The following is a 21,347-nucleotide window of genomic DNA, read 5'->3' on the forward strand; positions in this document are numbered from 1 at the left end:
AAGCAGTGATTTTTTGTCATTGATCGTAGGCAAATGATAAACGGTAAGACAGTTTGGAACTGTTTTACTCACTGCGGTTTCAAACATTCAGACTTGCGGACGCCAGAACGGCTGGGGTGAAATGAAACAATTTCAATACTTCAACAAGTTAGGCACTATGATCAATTTGAAGGTATCAGCAATCATGTTGAATGTTAGAATTAAAATGAGGATTTGGAGGTCCCAATCATCGAAAGCACTGTTTGAAAGCTGTCCACTATCTGCACTTGGTGTCTGTGATGAAGTTGTTTACTTACAGTCAATCAAAAGAACACGTCAGGGTACACTTAATGAATTCCAGCGTAATAATTAGGAGCTAATACAGTTTTATATACTGTGGTGATTTTGGTTGTGTTCTAATTTATTCTGTATTTCATTTCAATACATAATGTGTTACTTATTTAAATGGTAATTTGTCTTTTTTATACTTTGTTAACTATTTCCATGAAAGTTCGGCTAATTGGGGCAACCATGTAATCGGGCCAAAATGTACAAATCCCAGTGTGCCCCAATTAACTGGAACGCATTGTATTTGCAATTTAGGCAGATTCATTTACGATTTCACTCCGAAACATCATAATAATCAGAACACTCTTCATTTAAGCAGATGTTAGAAATTCATTAGACATAACTCGTGTGCTTTCACCATATTACATATAATGTCTACTTGAACCATAAATTTGCATTTTGAACATTTACTTACATACATTTATAGATAAACATTATGAAAGTCATCTTTAACATGTATATAGTGTTCATGGAGATGAGCTTGTTGCTGATTTTATCTTGATGCACCAATGTCTTTATATTGATACAAGAGAAGATGTTTGAAGGTTTTCTTGAAGGTAGTGTTGCATAGTGCATAGCAGGCTGGGTTGATAGTACTGTTGATGTAACAGAGCCAGTATCCAATAGTCCATACTTTGTTAGGGACGCAGACTGAACAGAAAGTGTTAATGAGTACCATGACATTGTATGGGGTCCAGGTGATGATAAATGCCAGCAGAATAGCCAGGATGGTCCTGGTCACCTTCTTCTCCCGGGTAACAGATCCCTTCTTTTTCTTAGCAGGGGTCTTTGTCATTTTAATAATCTTGTGGGCTGCGGTGAGCTTTCTGTCTTTACTATTCTTGGTGCTGTTGTCTGACACTATTTCAACTGTGGTAGCGCAGTACTCACTCTTTTGGGATTTAGTGACAACCTTTATGCTGGAGAGCTTGGAGCTGCCGATGCTAAAATGCCTTTGTGCAGTGGAGACCTGTGTGCTCTCATCAATCGTTCCTTCCTCCTCCTGGATGGAAGGGACCACACTGAGCGAAGTCGAGTCATTGGAGATCTCCTTTTCCTCTCCTTGGCCACAATGATCCGTCATTACTTCCCCAGCTGCCTCGCCATTTTGTACTTTGACATTCTGCAACCCATCAGGTGCACTGGAAACGTTGTTGTTACTCGGTTTCATTATTTTGACCCGCACTAGACTGGGAGAAATGGTGTCTTTGTTTGACTCGGGCTCTTTCTTATCCTTCTTGATCTGACTCTTGCTAGCACGGGATATTTGCACATACAAAATAGTCATGGTAATAACCGGTAGATAGAAAGCTGCTATTGCAGTGCCAAAAGTGACAACTGGATTTGAGAAGAACTGTACATGGCACTCACCCTCTTTAGCTGTCCGCCCACCTACAATGAACTGCCAGAAGAGAATAGCAGGAGCCCACAGGATAAATGACAGCAGCCAAGCAGCTGCAATCATCATCCCTGCCATCTTGCTGGTTCTCTTCGCAGGGTAGCTGAGAGGCTTTGTCACACAGAAGTATCGGTCAAAGCTGATGATAAGAAGGTTCATGACAGATGCATTACTTGCAACATAATCTAGAGCCAGCCATAAATCACACATCACTGGGCCCATGGGCCAGTAGCCAATGACGATGTAAGTGGTGTAAAGGTTCATAGAGAACACACCAATAATCAAATCAGCACAGGCTAAGCTGGAAATGAAATAGTTGTTAATTGTTTGTAACTGTCTGTTTACTTTAATAGAAAGCATAACCAGAATGTTTCCGATAATGGTGACCAGACTCAAAGATAATGCTGAAGTCACAATGAAGATTACTCCAACTGTTTTGTAAGCGCTTCCTCTTTCAATGTCTGTTAGGTTGCTGAGAGATGCATTTGCCTGTGTTGAATTAGCCATCCTTTCCCTTTGAGTTAGCACTGAAACGGTCTAAACGTAGAAAATAAGAGAAAAAGGAGAAAATATTAGCAAACAAGCATTAAAGGATTTCTAATTGAAGTCTCACCATCAAGAACACGCAAGACCATCTGCTGTAAAAAAAAAAATTCAAGATTGTTGTTGAGAGATTAATTTTTAAACAGGAAACACAGAGATCACTTTTTGTACGTACAACTAAGTATGAATTAATAGTTAGTTACTAGTGCCTAACTGAATGACGGTGTTGATGCCCGACATTGCAAACATGTTTTCATTGCATTGGTCCACCTTTATGCACATAAAATGATGGGAAACCTCTGATCCCTTGGTTCCCTTCAGTGCACGTGCTTTAAAAGCAAAAACTATATGAACACAAGAAATCCCAATTGCCTACAGAAATGACGCAAGAAAAACAGATACACATAATTATCCCTCACCTAAAGGAGGAACAACCATGCAATCCAATAAACTTGCAGTCAGAAGTAGAAATGAAGCAAAGTCCAGGAGGGAGAGAAGAATCTGGGACTGAGTTACGTCAGATCAACAACAAGTGTTTCAAAACAGAATGCTAAAGAACCATGTTAATGGTGGCCTAACACTATTGATTTACCCTAGTTATGAAACCCATGAGAACTCTAAACAATGATGGTCTAATATTCTTGAAACTAATAGCCTAAAAGGGGAAGTTATGACCTGCAGAAAAAAGATTAGTGACACCGGAAGCCAAGTGACAGCAATATCCTTGTGGGCAGGTTTGCTGGAGCTGTGGAGGAGGGTTTAAACTGATTAGGCAGGGAGGATGGGAACTGGAATGATAGGTCTGAAGACGGGACAGTTGGTATACAAGTAGATTCAATGTGTAGTGACACTGTGAGGAATGACAGGCAGATGATAGAGCAAAGTTGCAGTGACTGGGATGAGTTGAAATCTAACATAGTGGTAGAATCGAAAAGGGTAAGGAATACAAGTTTGAAGGTGTCATATTTTAATGCACACTGTACAGTATATGCAATAAGGTAGAGGTTAGAGATTGCAGTTATGACATTGTGGGCATCAGTGAATCGTGGCTGAAAGAAAATCATAGTTGGGAGGTTAACGTCAAAAGACACATTGTATGGAAAGGACAGAGAGGTAGGCGGGGGGGCGGGGTGGAAAGGATTTGTTCGTAAAAAGTGGAATCAAATCCTTAGAAATCGGAAACAATGGATTGGAAGATGGAGTATCCTTGTGAGTAGAGTTAAGAAACTGCAAGGGTAAAAAGCCCCTGATGGGAATAATATCCAGACATTCGAACGGTGGCCTAGAGATGGGGTACAAATTACAACAGGAGACAGAAGGGGCATATAAAAATTGAAATGTTACAATAGTCATGGAGAATTTCAATTTGCAGGTAGATTGAGAAATTTAGGTTGGTGCCGATCCCCAACAGTTGGAATTTGTAGAAAGCGTACAAGTCGGGTTTCTACAACCGCTTGTGGTTGAGGACACCAGGCGAAAGGCAATTCTGGATTGAGTGTTGTGTTATGAACCAGATTTCATTAGCGACTTTAAGGTAAAGAAAACCTTAGGAGGCAGTTGTCATAATATGTTAAATCCACCCTGCACTTTGGGAGGGAGAAGATGAAGTCAGATATATTAGGATTTCAGTGGATAAAAAGGGGTTACTGTAACTAAACCATGAGAGAGGAGCTGGCCAAATTTAACTGGAAGGGGACAGTGCCAGGGATGATAGCAGATCAGCAATGGTTGGTGTTTCTTGGAGGAATTCAGAAGGCGCAGGATAGATACATCCCCAAGTATTCTAAAGGGAGGATAAGGTAACAGTGGCTGACAAGGGAAGTCAGAGACAGCATAGAGGGAAAAGAGAGAACAAATAATACAGCAAAAATTGTAGGAAACTTTTAAAAACTAACAAAATGCAACTGAAAATTCATAAAGAGAGAAAAGATGAAATATAAACATAAGTTAGCCAATAATAAGATGATACCAAAACTATTTTTTATTCAGAACTATAAAATGTAATGGAGAGACGAGAGTGGATATTGGACCACTGAAAAATGATGCGGGAGAGGTAGTAATGGGGGAAAAGAATTGGCATACAAACTTAATGCCTATTTTGTGTCTGTCTTCACTGTGGAACACACCAGGAATATGCCAAAAATCCAGAGGTATTGGGGGCAGAATTGAGTGCTGTTGCTATTCCCAAGGAGAAGGTGCTTTGGAGGCTGAAAGGTTGAATGTTAGATGTCAGCTGGACCAGATGGACTACACTCTGGGGCTCTGAAAGAGGTAGGAGCGGAGGTTGTGAAGGCATTGACAATAAACTGGACTGGTCAACCAACACTGAGCCTGTCTACAAGAAGGGTCAGAGCCGTCTCTATTTCCTGAGGAGACTGAGGTCCTTTAACATCCGCCGGACGATGCTGAGGATGTTCTACGAGTCGGTGGTGGCCAGTGCTATCATGTTTGCTGTTGTGTGCTGGGGCAGCAGGCTGAGGGTGGCAGACACCAGCAGAATCAACAAGCTCATTCGTAAGGCCAGTGATGTTGTGGGGATGGAACTGGACTCTCTCACGGTGGTGTCTGAAAAGAGGATGCTGTCTAAGTTGCATGCCATCTTGGTCAATGTCTCCTATCCACTCTATAATGTACTGGGTGGACACAGGAGTACATTCAGCCAGAGACTCATTCCACCGAGATGCAGCACTGAGCGTCATAGGAAGTCATTCCTGCCTGTGGCCATCAAACTTTACAACTCCTCCCTTGGAGGGTCAGACACCCTGAGCCAATAGGCTGGTCCTGGACTTATTTCATAATTTACTGGCATAATTTACATATTACTATTTAACTATTTATGTTTTTTCCACTATTTATTATTTATGGTGCAACCGTAACGAAAACCAATTTCCTCCGGGATCAATAAAGTCTGACTATGACTATGACTATGCAGGCATTAGTCATGATCCTTCAAGAATCATTAGGTTCGAGAATGGCTCTGGAAGATTGGAAACATGCAAATATCATTCCACACTTTCAGGGAGGGAGGCAAAATAAGCTAATTATCCTGACTTCAGTAGTTGGGAAGTTGTTGGAGTTATTATTAAGGATAAGGTTTTGATGTAGTTGTAGGCACATGATGAAGCAGGCAAAGTCAGAGTGGTTTCATTCAGGTGAAATCATGCCGAACAAATCTGTTTGAATTCTTTGAGGAAATAACAATGACGATAGACAACAGAAAATCAGTGGATGTTGATTAGTTGGATTTTCAGAAGGGCTTTGACAAGTTGCCGCACGTGAGTATGCTTAACAAACTAAGAGCCCATGGCATTACAGGAAAGATAATAGCATAGATTGAACGTTGGCAAACTGGCAGAAGAGAAGGAATGAGAATAAGGGGCCTTTTCTGGTTTGCCGCAGTCTATTAGTAGTGTTCCACAGTGGTCTTTGTCAGAGCCGATTCTTTTCACGTTATATGTCAATGATTTGGATGACTGAATTGATGGCTTTATGCCAAGTTTCAGGATTACACAGCAAGAGTTGGAGGGGCAGGTAGAGTTGAGGAAACAAAGTATCTGCAGAAGGCTTAGACAGACTGGGAGAATGGGCAGATGGAACATAGTGCAGGGAAGTGTATATATAGTCATGCACTTTGGTAGAAGGATTAAAGGCACAGACTATTTTCTAAATGGAGAGAAAATTTAACAATCAGATGTGCAAAGCGACTTGGGATTCCTTGCTCAGGATTATCTAAAGGTTAACTTGAAGGCTGAGTCTGTGGTCACTTTTATTTCAAGAGAACTAGAATATAAGAGCAAGTATGTAATCCAGGGGCATTATAATGATTGGTCAGACCACACTTTAAGCACTGTGAGTAAATTTGTGCCCCTTATCTAAGCAAAGATGTGCTGGCATTGGAGATGGTCTAGAGAGGTTCATGGGAATAAAAGTGTTAATCTATGAGGAGAATTTGATGGCTCTGGGCCTGTATTCACTTCAGTTTAGAAGAATGAAGGGGGATCTCATTGAAACCTATCGAATATTGAACAGCTTAGAGAAAGAGGATTTGGAGCGGATGCTTCTTATAGTGGGAGAGACTATTTTTAATTAGTTTCCCGTCTGCCCAGTTATTTGCAGCTTGAAATAACTCTTCTCAGTTTCGTTTGACCTCTGACAGGTTTCAGATGTGTATACAATTATATTACAGCAGCAAAATTACAAAATGCTGGATGAACTCAGCAGAGATTTGCCAGAACATTGTGTGTGTTGTTTTGCATTTCCAGCATCTGCAGATGTTTTCGTGTTTTTGTACATCAGCAACGTGACCATTTGTCCGATGTTGATCTGTCTATTGTATCTCCGTTCGTATCTGTGTTTCTGTGTGTGCGTGTGTGTGTGTGTGTGTGTGTGTGTGTGCGTGTGTGTGTGTGTGTGTGTGTGTGTGTGTGTGTGTGTGTGTGTGTCTGTGTGTGTTTGTATGTGTGTGTGTGTGTTTGTGTGTGTACGTGTGGGTCTATGTGTGGGTCTATGTGTGTGTGCGCAAGCTTGTGTTGGCCAGGAACGTGTTGAAGCACTGAAGGGCAGTTCAAAATGGGAAACCGCAGGGGCAGAGGTTCGGTCGGGTGGCGTGGGTGCACATCGTTTACAGATGTACAATTAGTCAACAAAACCCTGAAATCTGTAAATGTGGCTGTTCCGTGATGAAGTCAGTCTTTGTCATTAGAGCTCCCGCATTGTTTTAAATAGATGAATCACTGCTGAGACAATACCCAAGAATTTTGGCGTATTGTCTTCAATCGGCCGGATACTTTCATCAGAAACAATGGTTTTGATTAAAGTGTTTGTTCAAGTAGCTGGAACTAAGAAGGTTAGTCAGGGATGCAAGAATATCTCAGGAGACCGCTACTTCGTATAAATCAGCGCCGTTTTGACGAAATCAGCTCAAAGTGTCTGCCCGAGCTGTGGATTCGGGAGTAACAGAATTCACACATTCTCACTGAAATGGATTATCCTCTCATCTGTCAGATAGAGTTCGTCTACTATCCTTTTATTTCAGCCTTTGGAATTCCCGGTAGGCCGCAGTGTCAACTGCCGTTGGTGGAAATTGAAGGTTAATTGTGATATTGTGATCGCTCCTGTCGCTGGTTTCCACTGTCACATGTCCAGTCCCGGTGTCCTGCATTTCAGGGATAGAATGGAAACACCGGGATTGTGTATTCTGGGATCCGGATCGAAAACAAACTACGGCAGTAATTTAGCGAATCGGCCAACATTTGTGGATTTGAACGGGTTAGGCAGCGTTCTTCCAGCTGTTTGTGTTCAACAATGTGATGTTCAGGTTTCTGTGCTTTTGGTCTTATAGCTGCTGCCCTGTATTTGGGAATATTGGGTTTACACATCCCGCTGAGATTAAACGAATTGATTGTCTGCAGTTGTATTTGAACGGATGTTGAGTTAGGTGTAACAATAAAACTATCTTTTGGTAGTAACAATTTGGCAAATCTGAGGAGTTATTTTTCTCAACTTGCTGTTCCCTCTCTCTCTTCCAGCGAACTTGATGGCGATTGTGATTCTGTCCCGGGGAAAGTGTGGTCTCTCCAAATGTGTCACTCGTTACCTGGTGGGAACGGCAGCGGCCGATCTACTGGTCGTTATCTCGGATCCGCTGCTGAGGTGGACCGCATCGTTTTATTTCCCCCGATCATTCCTTTTCATCACTCCTGTGTGCAGTCTCAGTGGATGGCTGGTTTTCGCGAGCACTGCGTCCTCTGCCTGGCTGACTGTTGCTTTCACCGTCGATCGATTCGTTTCTATTTGCTACGACAAGCTGAAAACAAAATATTGCACCGAGGGAACGGCGACTGTGGTTATCGGGACAGTGAGTGTATTGACCTGTTTGGAGAGTGTCCCGTGGGGGTTTACATACGAGCCTATGGTACCGATTGATAATGTTCCCTGGTATTGCGGTCTTACATCGAGTTTCGAAAACTCTCCCGCATGGGCCGCATTTGAATTGTTTCACCGCATTTTAACCCCTTGTGCCCCATTCTTTCTGATTTTACTGTTCAATATACTGACTGTCAGGCGAATTCTAGCGGCCAGTCGAGCCCGTAAGGAGCTTCGGAGACAAAAGAGTGGAGAGAACGATAAGGACCGGGAGATGGAGAACCGTCGCAAATCCATAATTTTGCTCTTCAGTGTATCCGGTAGTTTCATATTGTTGTGTTTAACACAGGTGGTATTTTATATCTGTCAGCGGATTTCACTGAGTTTTGTTTATTCTGTCACCGATCCCCGTTACATCGCAGATGAGGTTTCAGCGATGCTGCAGGTTCTCAGTTCCTGCACCAACACTTGTATTTACGGACTGACTCAGAGCAAATTCCGAGAGGAACTAAAGAATGCGGTGAAATACCCATTGGATCTGATTTTTCTGAACAGAGTTAGAAAACAAACCACGTGATGAACAGAGATATAACACAAACATGAGAAAATCTTCAGATCCTCGAATTACAAAAACAACACACATAAACTCAGAGTCCTGATGAATGGTGTCGGCCCCTGTTTACTCTTTTCCACAGAATTTAGCTTTGCACAAATCCTCCCTCTCTTAATAAATTGAAAGTTCAGGTGAGCCTGTTACCCCTGCTTCTCGGTTTTGACAACATAGCCTGATCCGCGAGTGTAACTTCGTCTGTATCAAACACTCCCGCTCCCGTCGTGACCCGTCTTTACCGACACGCTCTTTTTTTCCTCCTTCCCTAACGGTAGGTCCTCATTCCCTCTGCCACCTTCAGCTGTCTTACAGCTAGAGAAGTTTAACTGAGCTTTAGAACACCTAGCGCCGTGCCGTAACAATGCAGATATTTACTACAGCCGCTGCCAGAGCGGGAGGGTGCATAGCCTCACAACATCTAGCAAGATACCGTAAAGGTACATACCTTTTAACTGCTGTCAGTAATTGAGCGGTGATTGAGCGCCAGGAGGGAGCGCAACAGAGAGCCGAAGTGAGAGACAGCAGGCGAGTGAGAGCAGGAGAGAGACAGATAGAGCGAATTATATCAGGAGGCGGGTATGGATGTATTCTCAGACGTGTGGATAACAAAGAGGAGGAAACTTTAGGTCAAAGAGCAGTAAGGTGGTTAAATCCTCCGGGAGATTTAGTCAATGAGGCAACCAACACAGATGCAGGCAAACACATAGTGAGCTGAGGGGAAACAACAATCTCTCTCTTCCCCTCTTCCCACAGTCAATTTTCCGGGACCCCAACCCCGGTCTTTCGCACCATCCCACGGGTCTCTCCCCGTAACACCCTCCCCGCTGGATCGCTCTCCACGCAGACTCTCCTCCCTCCTACTCTCTCTTTCTCTTAGTTTTACTCCAGTTTCTCTCCCCCTGGTCTCACTGTCTACTCAGCGTCTCTCTCTCGGTCTCTCTCGCTCTTCCCGTGTCTCTCATTCTCCCCAGTGTCTCTTCCCCCATTCCCAATCACCACAATCTCGCTCTCCCCGTGTCTCTCTCCCCTGTCTCTTATCTTCCAGTTTCATTCCCAGTCTTCCTCAAGTCTCTCTCCCCGATTCCCATTCTCCTAGCCACTCTCTCCAGCATCGCTCTCTGCCCGTCTTCTCTCAGCCCATAATCCCACTCTTCTTCCATTCTCTCCCCCTCGATCTCTAACCGTCTGCCATTCATGCTCCCCTAGTCTCTCTCCCTCCTACTCTCCTCGCCTTTCTCTCCAGTCTCTCTCTCTCTCTCCAGCCTCTCGCCGTCTGTTTTTTTTTATCCTCCCCAAAGTCTTCACGTGTACTGGTGAGCATTAAAAAAATGCCGGGGATTCTTCATTGTTACCTTTTCATAAATACTCTTGCTCTGATGGTGAGGACAGGAAATTCATTTCCAGTTGCAGCCACTAAAGCAGGTTGCCTGGTGACGTCACAGAGGCCGCCCTGGCGGTCATACCTCTCCGGCGACTTTCTTTGTCAGGCAGCCTGGTCAAGGCTGTGTCTTCAAATTTTCCCACCCTTCCTGAACAAACTGCACTGAGCTGAGAGGTATTATGACAACGATACTTCCATGAGGCATACATGGTTTCTGTGGAGTTATATGTGTGTTTTCACTTTTCCGACAGCCCACTCCAATCGGGAGCGGGAGAGGAGACAATTCACAGGCCTGCGAGTGCGATTACGAAAGGAAAGTTCGAGGGCTTTCCGCTTTGTCCTGTGGCCCAGTTGAATTGGGACTTAGAGAGGCGGCTACTCTCGGGACGGTAAGGGTGATTAAGAATAAAGCTGCTCTCACGGTCTTGCGGTGTTTTCCTACGGCCAATTCCAGCTTTATGCTTCATCCGGGTTTCACCTATCGCCTGGGGTCTCTCTCTCCCCTCTCCCCACTTTTCAAATCTACTCCTCACCTTCTCTTCTCCAGTCCTGCCCGAAACGTCGACTACTTTTATTTACCACAGATGCAGCCTGATCTGCTGAGTTTCTCCAGCATTTTGTGTGTGTTGCTCGGATTTTCAGCATCTGCAGATGTTCCCTTGTTAGAGTGGAGAGGCTTCACCGAGAACAAGCTTTGTCTGGCAAGTATCTGATTAGTTTATTCTTCATTCTTCCTCTGTCAGTGCGAATGGTCCTGGTGCAATTTTGTTCTCTTTTTATGAGATGTAGATATTCCGTTATATTCTCCCGGATAATGACATCTTCAGCAGGTGCACCGAGCGGCATTTCTTCACGCAAGTCAATAAGGAAGTGGAACTGCAGCTTGATGATCGTCGCGTTACAAGAGACACTGAAGAGGTGATAGATAAGGCTGCAAGAAGATAATCACCCCAAAGTCTCAGGCGGCATGCACCTGGGTGAGTGTCAGCAGCTGTAAGGAACAGAGCAGCCGGTGTAGATTACAACCGTGATCAACCTCAGTAATCAGTATACCACTTTGGAGACTGCAGGGAAGGACGAACTACCAGTGCAGCCACAGCGATCGGATCTCTGGCTCTGAATCTGACACAATTGCTCAGACGGGACGGGGGTGGGGGTGGGAGAGAAGGGGAATGCAGTTGTCATCGGGAATTGCATAGTAAGAGAAGTAGACATCAGATTCTGTGGATGCATTCGAGCCACTGCGATAGTATGTACCCTTCCAGGGTTACAGGCGAATATCATAGGGGTATGGGTAGCTGACTGATTGGTCTCAGGATAGGGCAGTAGGTATGCAAGCAGAGGGAGTGGTTAATGAGACGGCCAGGAAGGACAGACAGGTGACAGGGCAAAACGACAAGAGTGGAATAAGTTGCGGTGTAACAGGTCGACAAGATCGAAAAGGATGATCAATACAGGAGTGAAGGTTTTATATTGAAATGCACGGATATACGGAATAAACTCTCTCCCTCTCTCTCTCTCTCTCTCTCTCTCTCTCTCTCTCTCCCTCTCTCTCCCTCTCTCTATCCCTCTCCCTCTCTCCCTCACTCTCTCTCGAAGACTGCCGTCCGCCCCCCCCCCCCCGTTTCCCACTGCACGAGCCTTCGTTTTAATAGTTTTCCGGGAAATACGGATTACCCCATCAGAGTCTGTACCATCGTATCTCTCGGGAACGGGTCCAAGATACAACACTTAGAAACAGGACAACATGTCCATATGAAATAAATTATGATTCCTGTATCTAACATCAGGAAAGTGCGTCTATGGACACCTACGGTCTATAAACTCGTACTCACACTGAGTTGCAAAATATCACTCTGCAATAGTCTTTGGTGTACTCTTGTAAAACATTCCCACTTTACAGACTGAAAAAGAACGGCTTACGAAGATCGATGTTTTTTGTTCATGTCTTGGCATATTTCAAACAGGAATCAAACTTAACTCCTTCTTTACACGAGTGCAGAGTTGGTCGTATTAGAACGTCGGGATAGAGCATGAGTTTGCGAGGTAGGTAAGGATGGGCTGATTGAGTTATTGATTAGGGAGCGGGGCGTAAATTCATAAGTTCTCCATCTAATAACAGATACATTTTACCACTCTTTTCAGCCCCCTTTCCAGTTTTCCTGCACACATAAGCCATTTCTCGTGCACCTTCATCTGTGTTTAGTGACCACCCCATTACCCGAGCAGGCATATACACTGTTTCCTACCTTCTTCGTGTTACCTATTTACACGCAGCCTGCCACATATCCAATCTCAGATCCTCTACTTCATTCAAAAATAAACATTAAAATCCTGTCCGAAGGCCGGTCCGGAACCTATCATACAAGTATGATACCAAAAGGGCGCGGCGTCGCCTTTGCGTCCCCGTGGGTCTGCGGAGATTCGGCATGTCATCAAAAACATTGGAAAACTTCCGTGGGGTCTGGGGTGTGCTGACTGACTGCATTGAATGCGGCCGGGTATGGGAACAGCAATGCCATTGAGCGGAAAATCCGTCGGGGGGAATGATTCGGTCGAGTATATTCCGGCTGGATCTCTCCCAACTATTGACCACATCTCCATAAAACGTTGCCGTGGGACAGCAGCGTCCATCATTGGGGATTCTCACCACCCAGGCCGTGATCGTTCCTCGCTGCTACCATCAGGTAGAAGGTGCAAGTACTACTGGACTCGCACTACCAGGTTCAAGAGCGCCTGATACCAGTTAACCATCAGGTTCTTGAACAAAAAGGGATAACTGCTCTAATTGAAATACACCTTTTTTATTTCATTCTCGTTGTTTATTGAGATTTATTTATATCGGCATTTGCACAGTTTGTTGTCCATTGATCCTGTTTCTGTTACTATTCTATAGATTAGCTAAGTGTGCCCATAGAAAAAAAAAATCTCAGGGTTGCATGTGGTGACATGTATGTACTCCGATTAAACATTTTTCTTTCAAAGTTTGGACTTTGAAGATTCCATATTCCCCATCTCACACACGTACCTTCAACCACATTCCGTATCTCTCACGTTTGCATAGTTATCAATTAATATCACTCTCTGACCGAACATATATGGAATCGCACAGAGCCCCTTCTGGATAAATAGGTACCTTGAATATACACAGACTCGCACTCACATCAACACATATAATACTCGAATAATCGGCAACATGATCGACAAAGTGCGAAACGACATACTGACACGAGCGCACACATTTCTATGAATGCACAAACAAATGCACTATTTTTTCTTGGGGCCGTCCGCCGCTTACTCGACCGTTCCCCTCTTTAAATTCTGATAGCATTGCGCAACACTCCACACCCTGTCAGTCAAACTTCTCCACCACTATTCCTGCTACTGAGCAACCTCTCCCCCTCCCTTGCCCCACTTCTGCCTGTTTCGCTGAACCGCCAACTTCTATTCCACCTCCCGATCTCTGCGACCGCAGCGTATTCCACACTCGATGGAACGCAGCTCCCAACGGAACGGATGGAATAACGGGGAAAACTGCAATGGAGGATCAGTCTGCTAGAAATCAAGGTCCAGGATAATGAGCTCAAATCCGGGGGTGTATTTGCGTTTCTGAACGCCATTCGATTTTAAAGCATATAAAGCTGATATTTTGAATTGACGGTGCACTCCGCGTGAACTTGATAAATTTGCATCACATTGACAGCAATATTGCGATAAATCTGTGCTCTACTCATCCAAAGCAACACACATAAAATGCTGCTGGATCTCAGCATCTATAGGATTGAATAAAGAGTCGACGTTTCGAGCCAAGAACCTACTTCATCTGTCTCGCTGATACATTTCCCATCAGAATGCAGTGAGCTCGACGGATTAAAATTATGACAGGATGAGGGACTGTGAACGCAAAATAGCAGTTGGGCACGTTGTACAAATTATTTGTTTGGGCTACAGATGAAGTTGTTCGACTACTGAGGATCAGTTCCATAATCGAGGAACATTGATCAGTAAATAAATACTGAAAAGCGATGGCGAACTGCAAATCCCTGAACGGTCTATCACAGTGAGACAGAATGTGAATTGGATCAGAGTTTAGATGAAGGCCAGACAATTCATGGGGAGTAATACATTACCTACTGGTAATGGACACACAATGAAGTCAGCAAGTCGGGACTTGGGAGAAAAATATGAGAAGTTAGAGTAAGAAGGTGGGGTGAGGAGAGGAAGAAATACAGGGTAGGAGGTGATCGGTTGATTTTCATTAATCTGCAGATTTTCTGTTATTGGTTTCTGGATTAATAGATTATTTGGGATATTTAACACTCGAGAAAATCGCTTCAGTGTAACCCCAGTCACGTATGGACTCAAGATTCACAATAAGCAGAGGATTTTTAGAGCAGAAATTTCACCTCAGGCTTGTGGGTTCCAGCTCCACAATGGGCGGCAAAACGTTAAAATTGTTTCTCTTCTTTAGTGACTGCATCCAGGCCAGGAATGTTGGAGCACGTGGTGGGAGGTATGACGTAATCCCGGAGAGATTATATAGTTTATCGGCCCAGCTATTAGAAGCTGACCAAGATGCCCATCTGCTGGTCACATTGGCCCGCGTATGGTACATATTCCTCCTAAACTTTCCTGTCCATGTACCTGTCCATATACAGATGGAGAGAGTAGGGAGAGATGTAATCTGGGGAGGTGGGGATGGGGCAGTTGGATAATGAACTGTTCTCCCCATAAAAAATAAAACAATCACTTTCCAGCCACACTCTCGTATCGGTCGTCTTCCAAGCACTCGTCAGGGCCAGTACCCCCTCCATTTGTTGCTCTTCATTCCATGGTCCACCATTTACTCCAATGAGATTTCATCTACTTCTGGCCTCTGTCATTTCTACCTATCAGGTCGTGGGTTCGTCCATTATTCCTACTCACCAGCCACCTTCTCACCCGCCTAATCGCCAGTCTTACTTAAATCGGCATCTTATTGGGGGATTTTAACCAGGTCAGTTTGACAAGGTCACATAAAAGTTATGATCCACAATCACGTGTAGTACCAGTGTGAACAACACACTGGTACACTAAGATGAAGAAAGCTTACCGTGCTAGTTTACGCCCACACTAGGAAAGTTTGGTCAGCCGGCTGTATCCCTACTTAATGAGTATAGGCAGAGACTTACGACCGCTGCATCAGCAGTGAGAGCCAAGAAGATATGGACAAGGAAAGCAGAGAATCGCTCACAGGGCTGGTTTGAATCTGTGGACTCAACTGTATTCAGGGATTCATCTTCGAATCTGAATGAGTACTCCGCTGTTATCACCTTCGTCATTTAAACATATGTGGATGAGTGTATGCCTACGAGGACCTATTGTACATTCCCAGACCAAAAGACCTGTATGGACCACGAGATTCGCTGTCTGCTGATGGCGATCTGTGGCACCGAAGTCTAGTGACCCATTCCTGTACAATAAAACCAGGCGTCACTTGCGGAGAACTATTTCAAGAGTGAAGAAACGACTCCGAGAGGGGTTTGAGGCGACATCGAATGCACCAGAACTCTGGTGGGGTTTTCAGGACATTGCTTTACACGAAGCGAACCCAATAGTATGAATGACACCAATGCTTCACTACCAGACGATCTCAACGCCTGTTATGCCGGCACTGAAAAAGAGAAAATAGCTACATCTGCGAAGATGCATTTTTTGCCCGTGACGCTGTGATCTTTTTCTGGAAGGTCAATATCAAGCTGACTTTCAACCCTCGCAAGGCTCCAGACCAGATCAAGAGCATTATAAGGCGTTGTAAGCCTGTGCCTACTAGTTGCCGGTTGTATTCAAGAATATTTCCACACTCTCATCGCTATGGTCTAAATTTCCACCCGCATCAGAAGGGCAAGAATGATGTCAGTGACGAAGGAGAGTAGTGTGAGCTGCCTTACTGATTATTGTCCATAGCACTCACATCTACGGTGATAAAATGCTTTGGGGAGGTGAGGTTCGTCGTACCCAGAATTAAATCATGCCTCAGCAAGGAACTGGACCCACTGCAATTTGGCTATCGCCACAATAGGTCTATGGCAGACGGTCTTCACGCAGTTTTGATCACCTGGACAATACAATCATCTATGTCTCGATACTGTTCGTTGACTAGCACATTATCATTCTTGCAGTCCTGAATGCTAAATTACGGAACCTGGGCCCCGTACCTTCCTCTGCAATGCGATCCTCGATTTCCTAACCAGTAATATACATTCTGTGCGGTATGGTAACGATGTCTCCTCTGCGGTGATCATCAACACTGGCGCGCGTCAGGGATTTGTGCTTATCCCAGTTCTCTACTGCCACTAAACTCACCCAGGGAACTGACCCATCACATCGATTCAGTTATAAAAAGGCAAGACATCGGCTGTGTTTCATTCGGGAGTTTGAGGATTGGTTTGTCACCTAAAACACTCGAAATCTTCTACAGATGTACAATGGTTAGCATCGTGACAGGCTGCTTCATTGTCTGGTATGGGGTTGGGGGACTATTGTGCAGGATCAAAGGAAGCTACAGAAAAAATTGCAAAATGTGGCAGCTCCATCTTGGCTACTGGCTCCCATAGTGTCCCAGACATCTTCAAAGAAGGACAACTAAGAAAGGCGCCGAGAGTCATTGAGGACCACCCGCCCCCCATCACCCAGGACATGTCCGCTTCTCATTGCTATCGTCAGGAAGGATGTACAGAGCTTCAAGTACACCTGCAGCGATCCAGGAGCAGTTTCTTTCGCTTTGAAATAGGATTCGGCAATGGACATTCAACCAATTAAAATCTACCACACTTTCATTATTTCTGTTTTGGCATTATTTTAATTTTACTGTACAGAACATAGAACATAGAATAGTACAGCACAGTACAGGCCCTTCGGTCCACAATGTTGTGACGACCCTCAAACCCTGCCTCCCATACAAGCCCCCACCTTAAATTCCTCCATATCCCTGTCTAGTAGTCCCTTAAACTTTACCAGTGTATCTGCCTCCACCACTGACTAAGGCGGTGCATTCCACGCACCAACCACTCTCTGAGTAAAAAACCTTCCTCTAATATTCCTCTTGAACTGCCCACCCCTTAACTTAAAGCCATGTCGTCTTGTATTGATCAGTGGTGCCCTGGGGAAGAGGCGCTGGCTATCCACTCTATCTATTCCTCTTATTATCTTGTATACCTCTATCATGTCTCCTCTCATCCTCCTTCTCTCCAAAGAGTAAAGCCCTAGCTCTATATCTGTAGCTATATATCTAAATCTTCGTGTGTGTGAGTGTTTATTTATAAATAAATAAAATTAAAAATATATATATTTAATACATTTATAATTGATTGATTTTCTAATTCCTTTCTATATTATTACATTGCAGATTAACAAAATTTCATGACAGATGACAGTAATATTAAACCCGATTCTTATTCCGATTTTGATCAAATTCCCACGTGCTCCACACCTCCGCATCACCAGCACTTGCTTCCTGGACCTCGTTCAGGAACTCGGCCCGATATCTCGACTGCCCATTTCTCCCAATCGATGCTAAATTAGTTTTCTTTGAGTTATAATCATGAAGCAGCTTTCCATCAGCGTATAGCATCATTCTGAGGTTACTAATGACTCTGAAGAGATACAGTACATAAAAATATTTTTTTTTTTCGGCCAGAACTTTTTCGCCATTTCAGCTGCATTGTCCGAGCAGGCATTCATTTAAATGAATAAACATTTCTAAATCGTCACAGTTTTCATTTTGTAGTTTTAATTCGCTGTTAGACCAGTGTTTGTTTGATTGAATCTTATGTCTACAGTGGGACATTTATCAGTAGGCCGTCTGGCTCTCTCAGTGGGTTTCCATTCTGTTGAGGAGGTTTAGTAAACTGTGATGCACGATAAACCTGAGTGTCCCTGAGCTGAGATATTTACAGATGTTTAGACATGATGAACTTTCTCCGGCGTATTCGGCACTTCGTCCGGCTCTGAAGTCTACCCTAATTCATGTTTTATTTCTTGAATTTACTTCATCTATTCACGTGTTTTGCAATCGGGAAAAACATAAATTATTTTAATGCCCTTCATGATACCAGATTTTTGACTGATTTTGAGTTCCGGAAGTGCTTTATCTCTTTATGGCACGTTGACGCAAGTTGTTTTTATATATCTGGAACGTATTCTGTTTCTCTACGCTTTTTACCTGGCTCTAGTATTAAATCTGATAGTGTTCGGATTCCGGAAGGACATACATATATGCTTTCTCCGTGGATGGTCACCTTGTCACTGTGGAGAAGCTTGTGTGACCCTGAGATCCCGAGAGCGCTGCCGTCTGACCTGTGCTCCTGGTAGGGTCACCTATGACAAAGAACAATCCAACCAAGACCTCAACGGTGGAACAGGCGGACGGAGTTACTTCAAACTCAACGGCTCTGAAGGCGGATGAAGGCTGCAAAAAAGTCCATCAGCTCCAATCGTCATGGTTTCCATGCCATAGGAATCAGTTAGTCGATTTGTGAAGTATCGTGTGCTTCTTGGAGTGCAACATCAAGTACACGTTAAACAAATACACGTACAGGCGTCTTCGCTCTGTGGGCCACTTCTTCAGAACGAAGACCATCATCCTCGACTCGAAGGATAACAACAACGACGATATAGATGCACCGCTTTGTAAGCGTCAGGTGTTGAAATATGCTAACCAATGTTACAGATGCCAGGTGATAAGACGGTAAGAGAATAGGAACAGAATAGAGGACATGACGACAGGACACCAGCGAGCTGAGCCAGTAAATCCAGACCGTATTGGGATCACATTATTACTGAATGGCATTTACTGCAAGGGGATTAGAAACAGGGAACAAGTTTTGTTACACATGTGCATATTTGTGAAGTCTGGACAAATTCCTCCACAGTCTACAACCATTCATCCCTCTCCTCCCCAGCGTAGTCTGGGAAGGATACAGTAACTATTGAAGTGTTAGAAGAAAGAACATTATAGACAGAAATCCGAACACCGGCTTCTATCCAGGGTGTATCACTTTATCAGAGGAAACATAGAAACATAGAAACATAGAAAATAGGTGCAGGAGTAGGCCATTCGGCCCTTCGAGCCTGCACCGCCATTTATTATGATCATGGCTGATCATCCAACTCAGAACCCCGCCCCAGCCTTCCCTTCATACCCCCTGACCCCCGTAGCCACAAGGGCCATATCTAACTTCCTCTTAAATATAGCCAATGAACTGGCCTCAACTGTTTCCTGTGGCAGAGAATTCCACAGATTCGCCACTCTCTGTGTGAAGAAGTTTTTCCTAATCTCGGTCCTAAAAGGCTTCCACTCTATCCTCAAACTGTGGCCCCTCGTTCTGGACTTCCCCAACATCGGGAGCAATCTTCCTGCATCGAGCCTGTCCAATCCCTTTAGGATCTTATACGTTTCAATCAGATCCCCCCTCAATCTTTTAAATTCCAACTAGTACAAGCCCAGTTCATCCAATCTTTCTTCATATGAAAGTCCTGCCATCCCAGGAATCAATCTGGTGAACCTTCTTTGTACTCCCTCTATGGCAAGGATGTCTTTCCTCAGGTTAGGGGACCAAAACTGCACACAATACTCCAGGTGTGGTCTCACCAAGGCCTTGTACAACTGCAGTAGTACCTCCCTGCTCCTGTACTCAAATCCTCTCGCTATAAATGCCAGCATACCATTCACCTTTTTCACCGCCTGCTGTACCTGCATGCCCACTTTCAATGACTGGTGTATAATGACACCCAGGTCTCGTTGCACCTCCGATTTTCCTAATCGGCCACCATTCAGATAATAATCTGTTTTCCTATTTTTGCCACCAAAGTGGATAACTTCACATTTATCCACATTAAATTGCATCTGCCATGAATTTGCCCACTCACCCAACCTATCCAAGTCACCCTGCATCCTCTTAGCATCCTCCTCACAGCTAACACTGCCACCCAGCTTCGTGTCATCCGCAAACTTGGAGATGCTGCATTTAATTCACTCATCCAAGTCATTAATATATATTGTAAACAACTGGGGTCCCAGCACTGAGCCTTGCGGTACCCCACTAGTCACCGCCTGCCATTCTGAAAAGGTCCCGTTTATTCCCACTCTTTGCTTCCTGTCTGCTAACCAATTCTCCACCCACACCAATACCTTACTCCCAATACCGTGTGCTTTAAGTTTGCACACTAATCTCCTGTGTGGGACCTTGTCAAAAGCCTTCTGAAAATCCAAATATACCACGTCCACTGGTTCTCCCCTATCCACTCTACTAGTTACATCCTCAAAAAATTCTATGAGATTCGTCAGACATGATTTTCCTTTCACAAATCCATGCTGACTTTGTCCGATCATTTCACCGCTGTCCAAATGTGCTGTTATCACATCCTTGATAACTGACTCCAGCAGTTTCCCCACCACCGACGCTAGGCTAACCGGTCTATAATTCCCCGGTTTCTCTCTCCCTCCTTTTTTAAAAAGTGGAGTTACATTAGCCACCCTCCAATCCTCAGGAACTAGTCCAGAATCTAACGAGTTTTGAAAAATTATCATTAATGCATCCACTATTTCTCGGGCTACTTCCTTAAGCACCCTGAGATGCAGACCATCTGGCCCTGGGGATTTATCTGCCTTCAATCCCTTCAATTTACCTAACACCACTTCCCTACTAACATGTATTTCGCTCAGTTCCTCCATCTCACTGGACGCTCTGTTCCCTACTATTTCTGGAAGATTATTTATGTCCTCCTTAGTGAAGACAGAACCAAAGTAATTATTCAATTGGTCTGCCATGTCCTTGCTCCCAATAATCAATTCACCTGTTTCTGTCTGCAGGGGACCTACATTTGTCTTTACCAGTCTTTTCCTTTTTACATATCTGTAAAAGCTTTTACAGTCCGTTTTTATGTTTCCTGCCAGTTTTCTCTCATAATCTTTCCCCCCCTTCCTAATTAAGCCCTTTGTCCTCCTCTGCTGAATTCTGAATTTCTCCCAGTCCTCAGGTGAGCCACTTTCTCTGGCTAATTTGTATGCTTCTTCTTTGGAATTGATACTATCCCTAATTTCTCTTGTCAGCCACGGGTGCACTACCTTCCTTGATTTATTCTTTTGCCAAAGTGGGATGAACAATTGTTGTAGTTCATCCATGCAACCTTTAAATGCTTGCCACTGCATATCCACCGTCAATCCTTTAAGTGTCATTTGC

General features: G+C 44.1%; 1 protein-coding gene across 1 annotated transcript in view; it reads right to left on the minus strand.

Annotated features, from left to right (window-relative positions):
* Positions 1-393: 393 nt before the first annotated feature.
* Positions 394-21,347, minus strand: part of LOC140207554 (muscarinic acetylcholine receptor M2-like) — a 40,840-nt gene continuing 19,886 nt past the window's right edge. The window contains exon 2 of the mRNA XM_072276091.1: positions 394-2,263. Coding sequence (XP_072132192.1) covers positions 821-2,233 — 1,413 coding nt within the window. The 5' untranslated portion in view covers positions 2,234-2,263 and the 3' untranslated portion in view covers positions 394-820. The remainder of the gene's footprint in view (positions 2,264-21,347) is intronic.

The sequence above is a fragment of the Mobula birostris genome, chromosome 13, assembly GCF_030028105.1.
Source record: "Mobula birostris isolate sMobBir1 chromosome 13, sMobBir1.hap1, whole genome shotgun sequence".
Lineage (NCBI taxonomy): Eukaryota > Metazoa > Chordata > Chondrichthyes > Myliobatiformes > Myliobatidae > Mobula > Mobula birostris.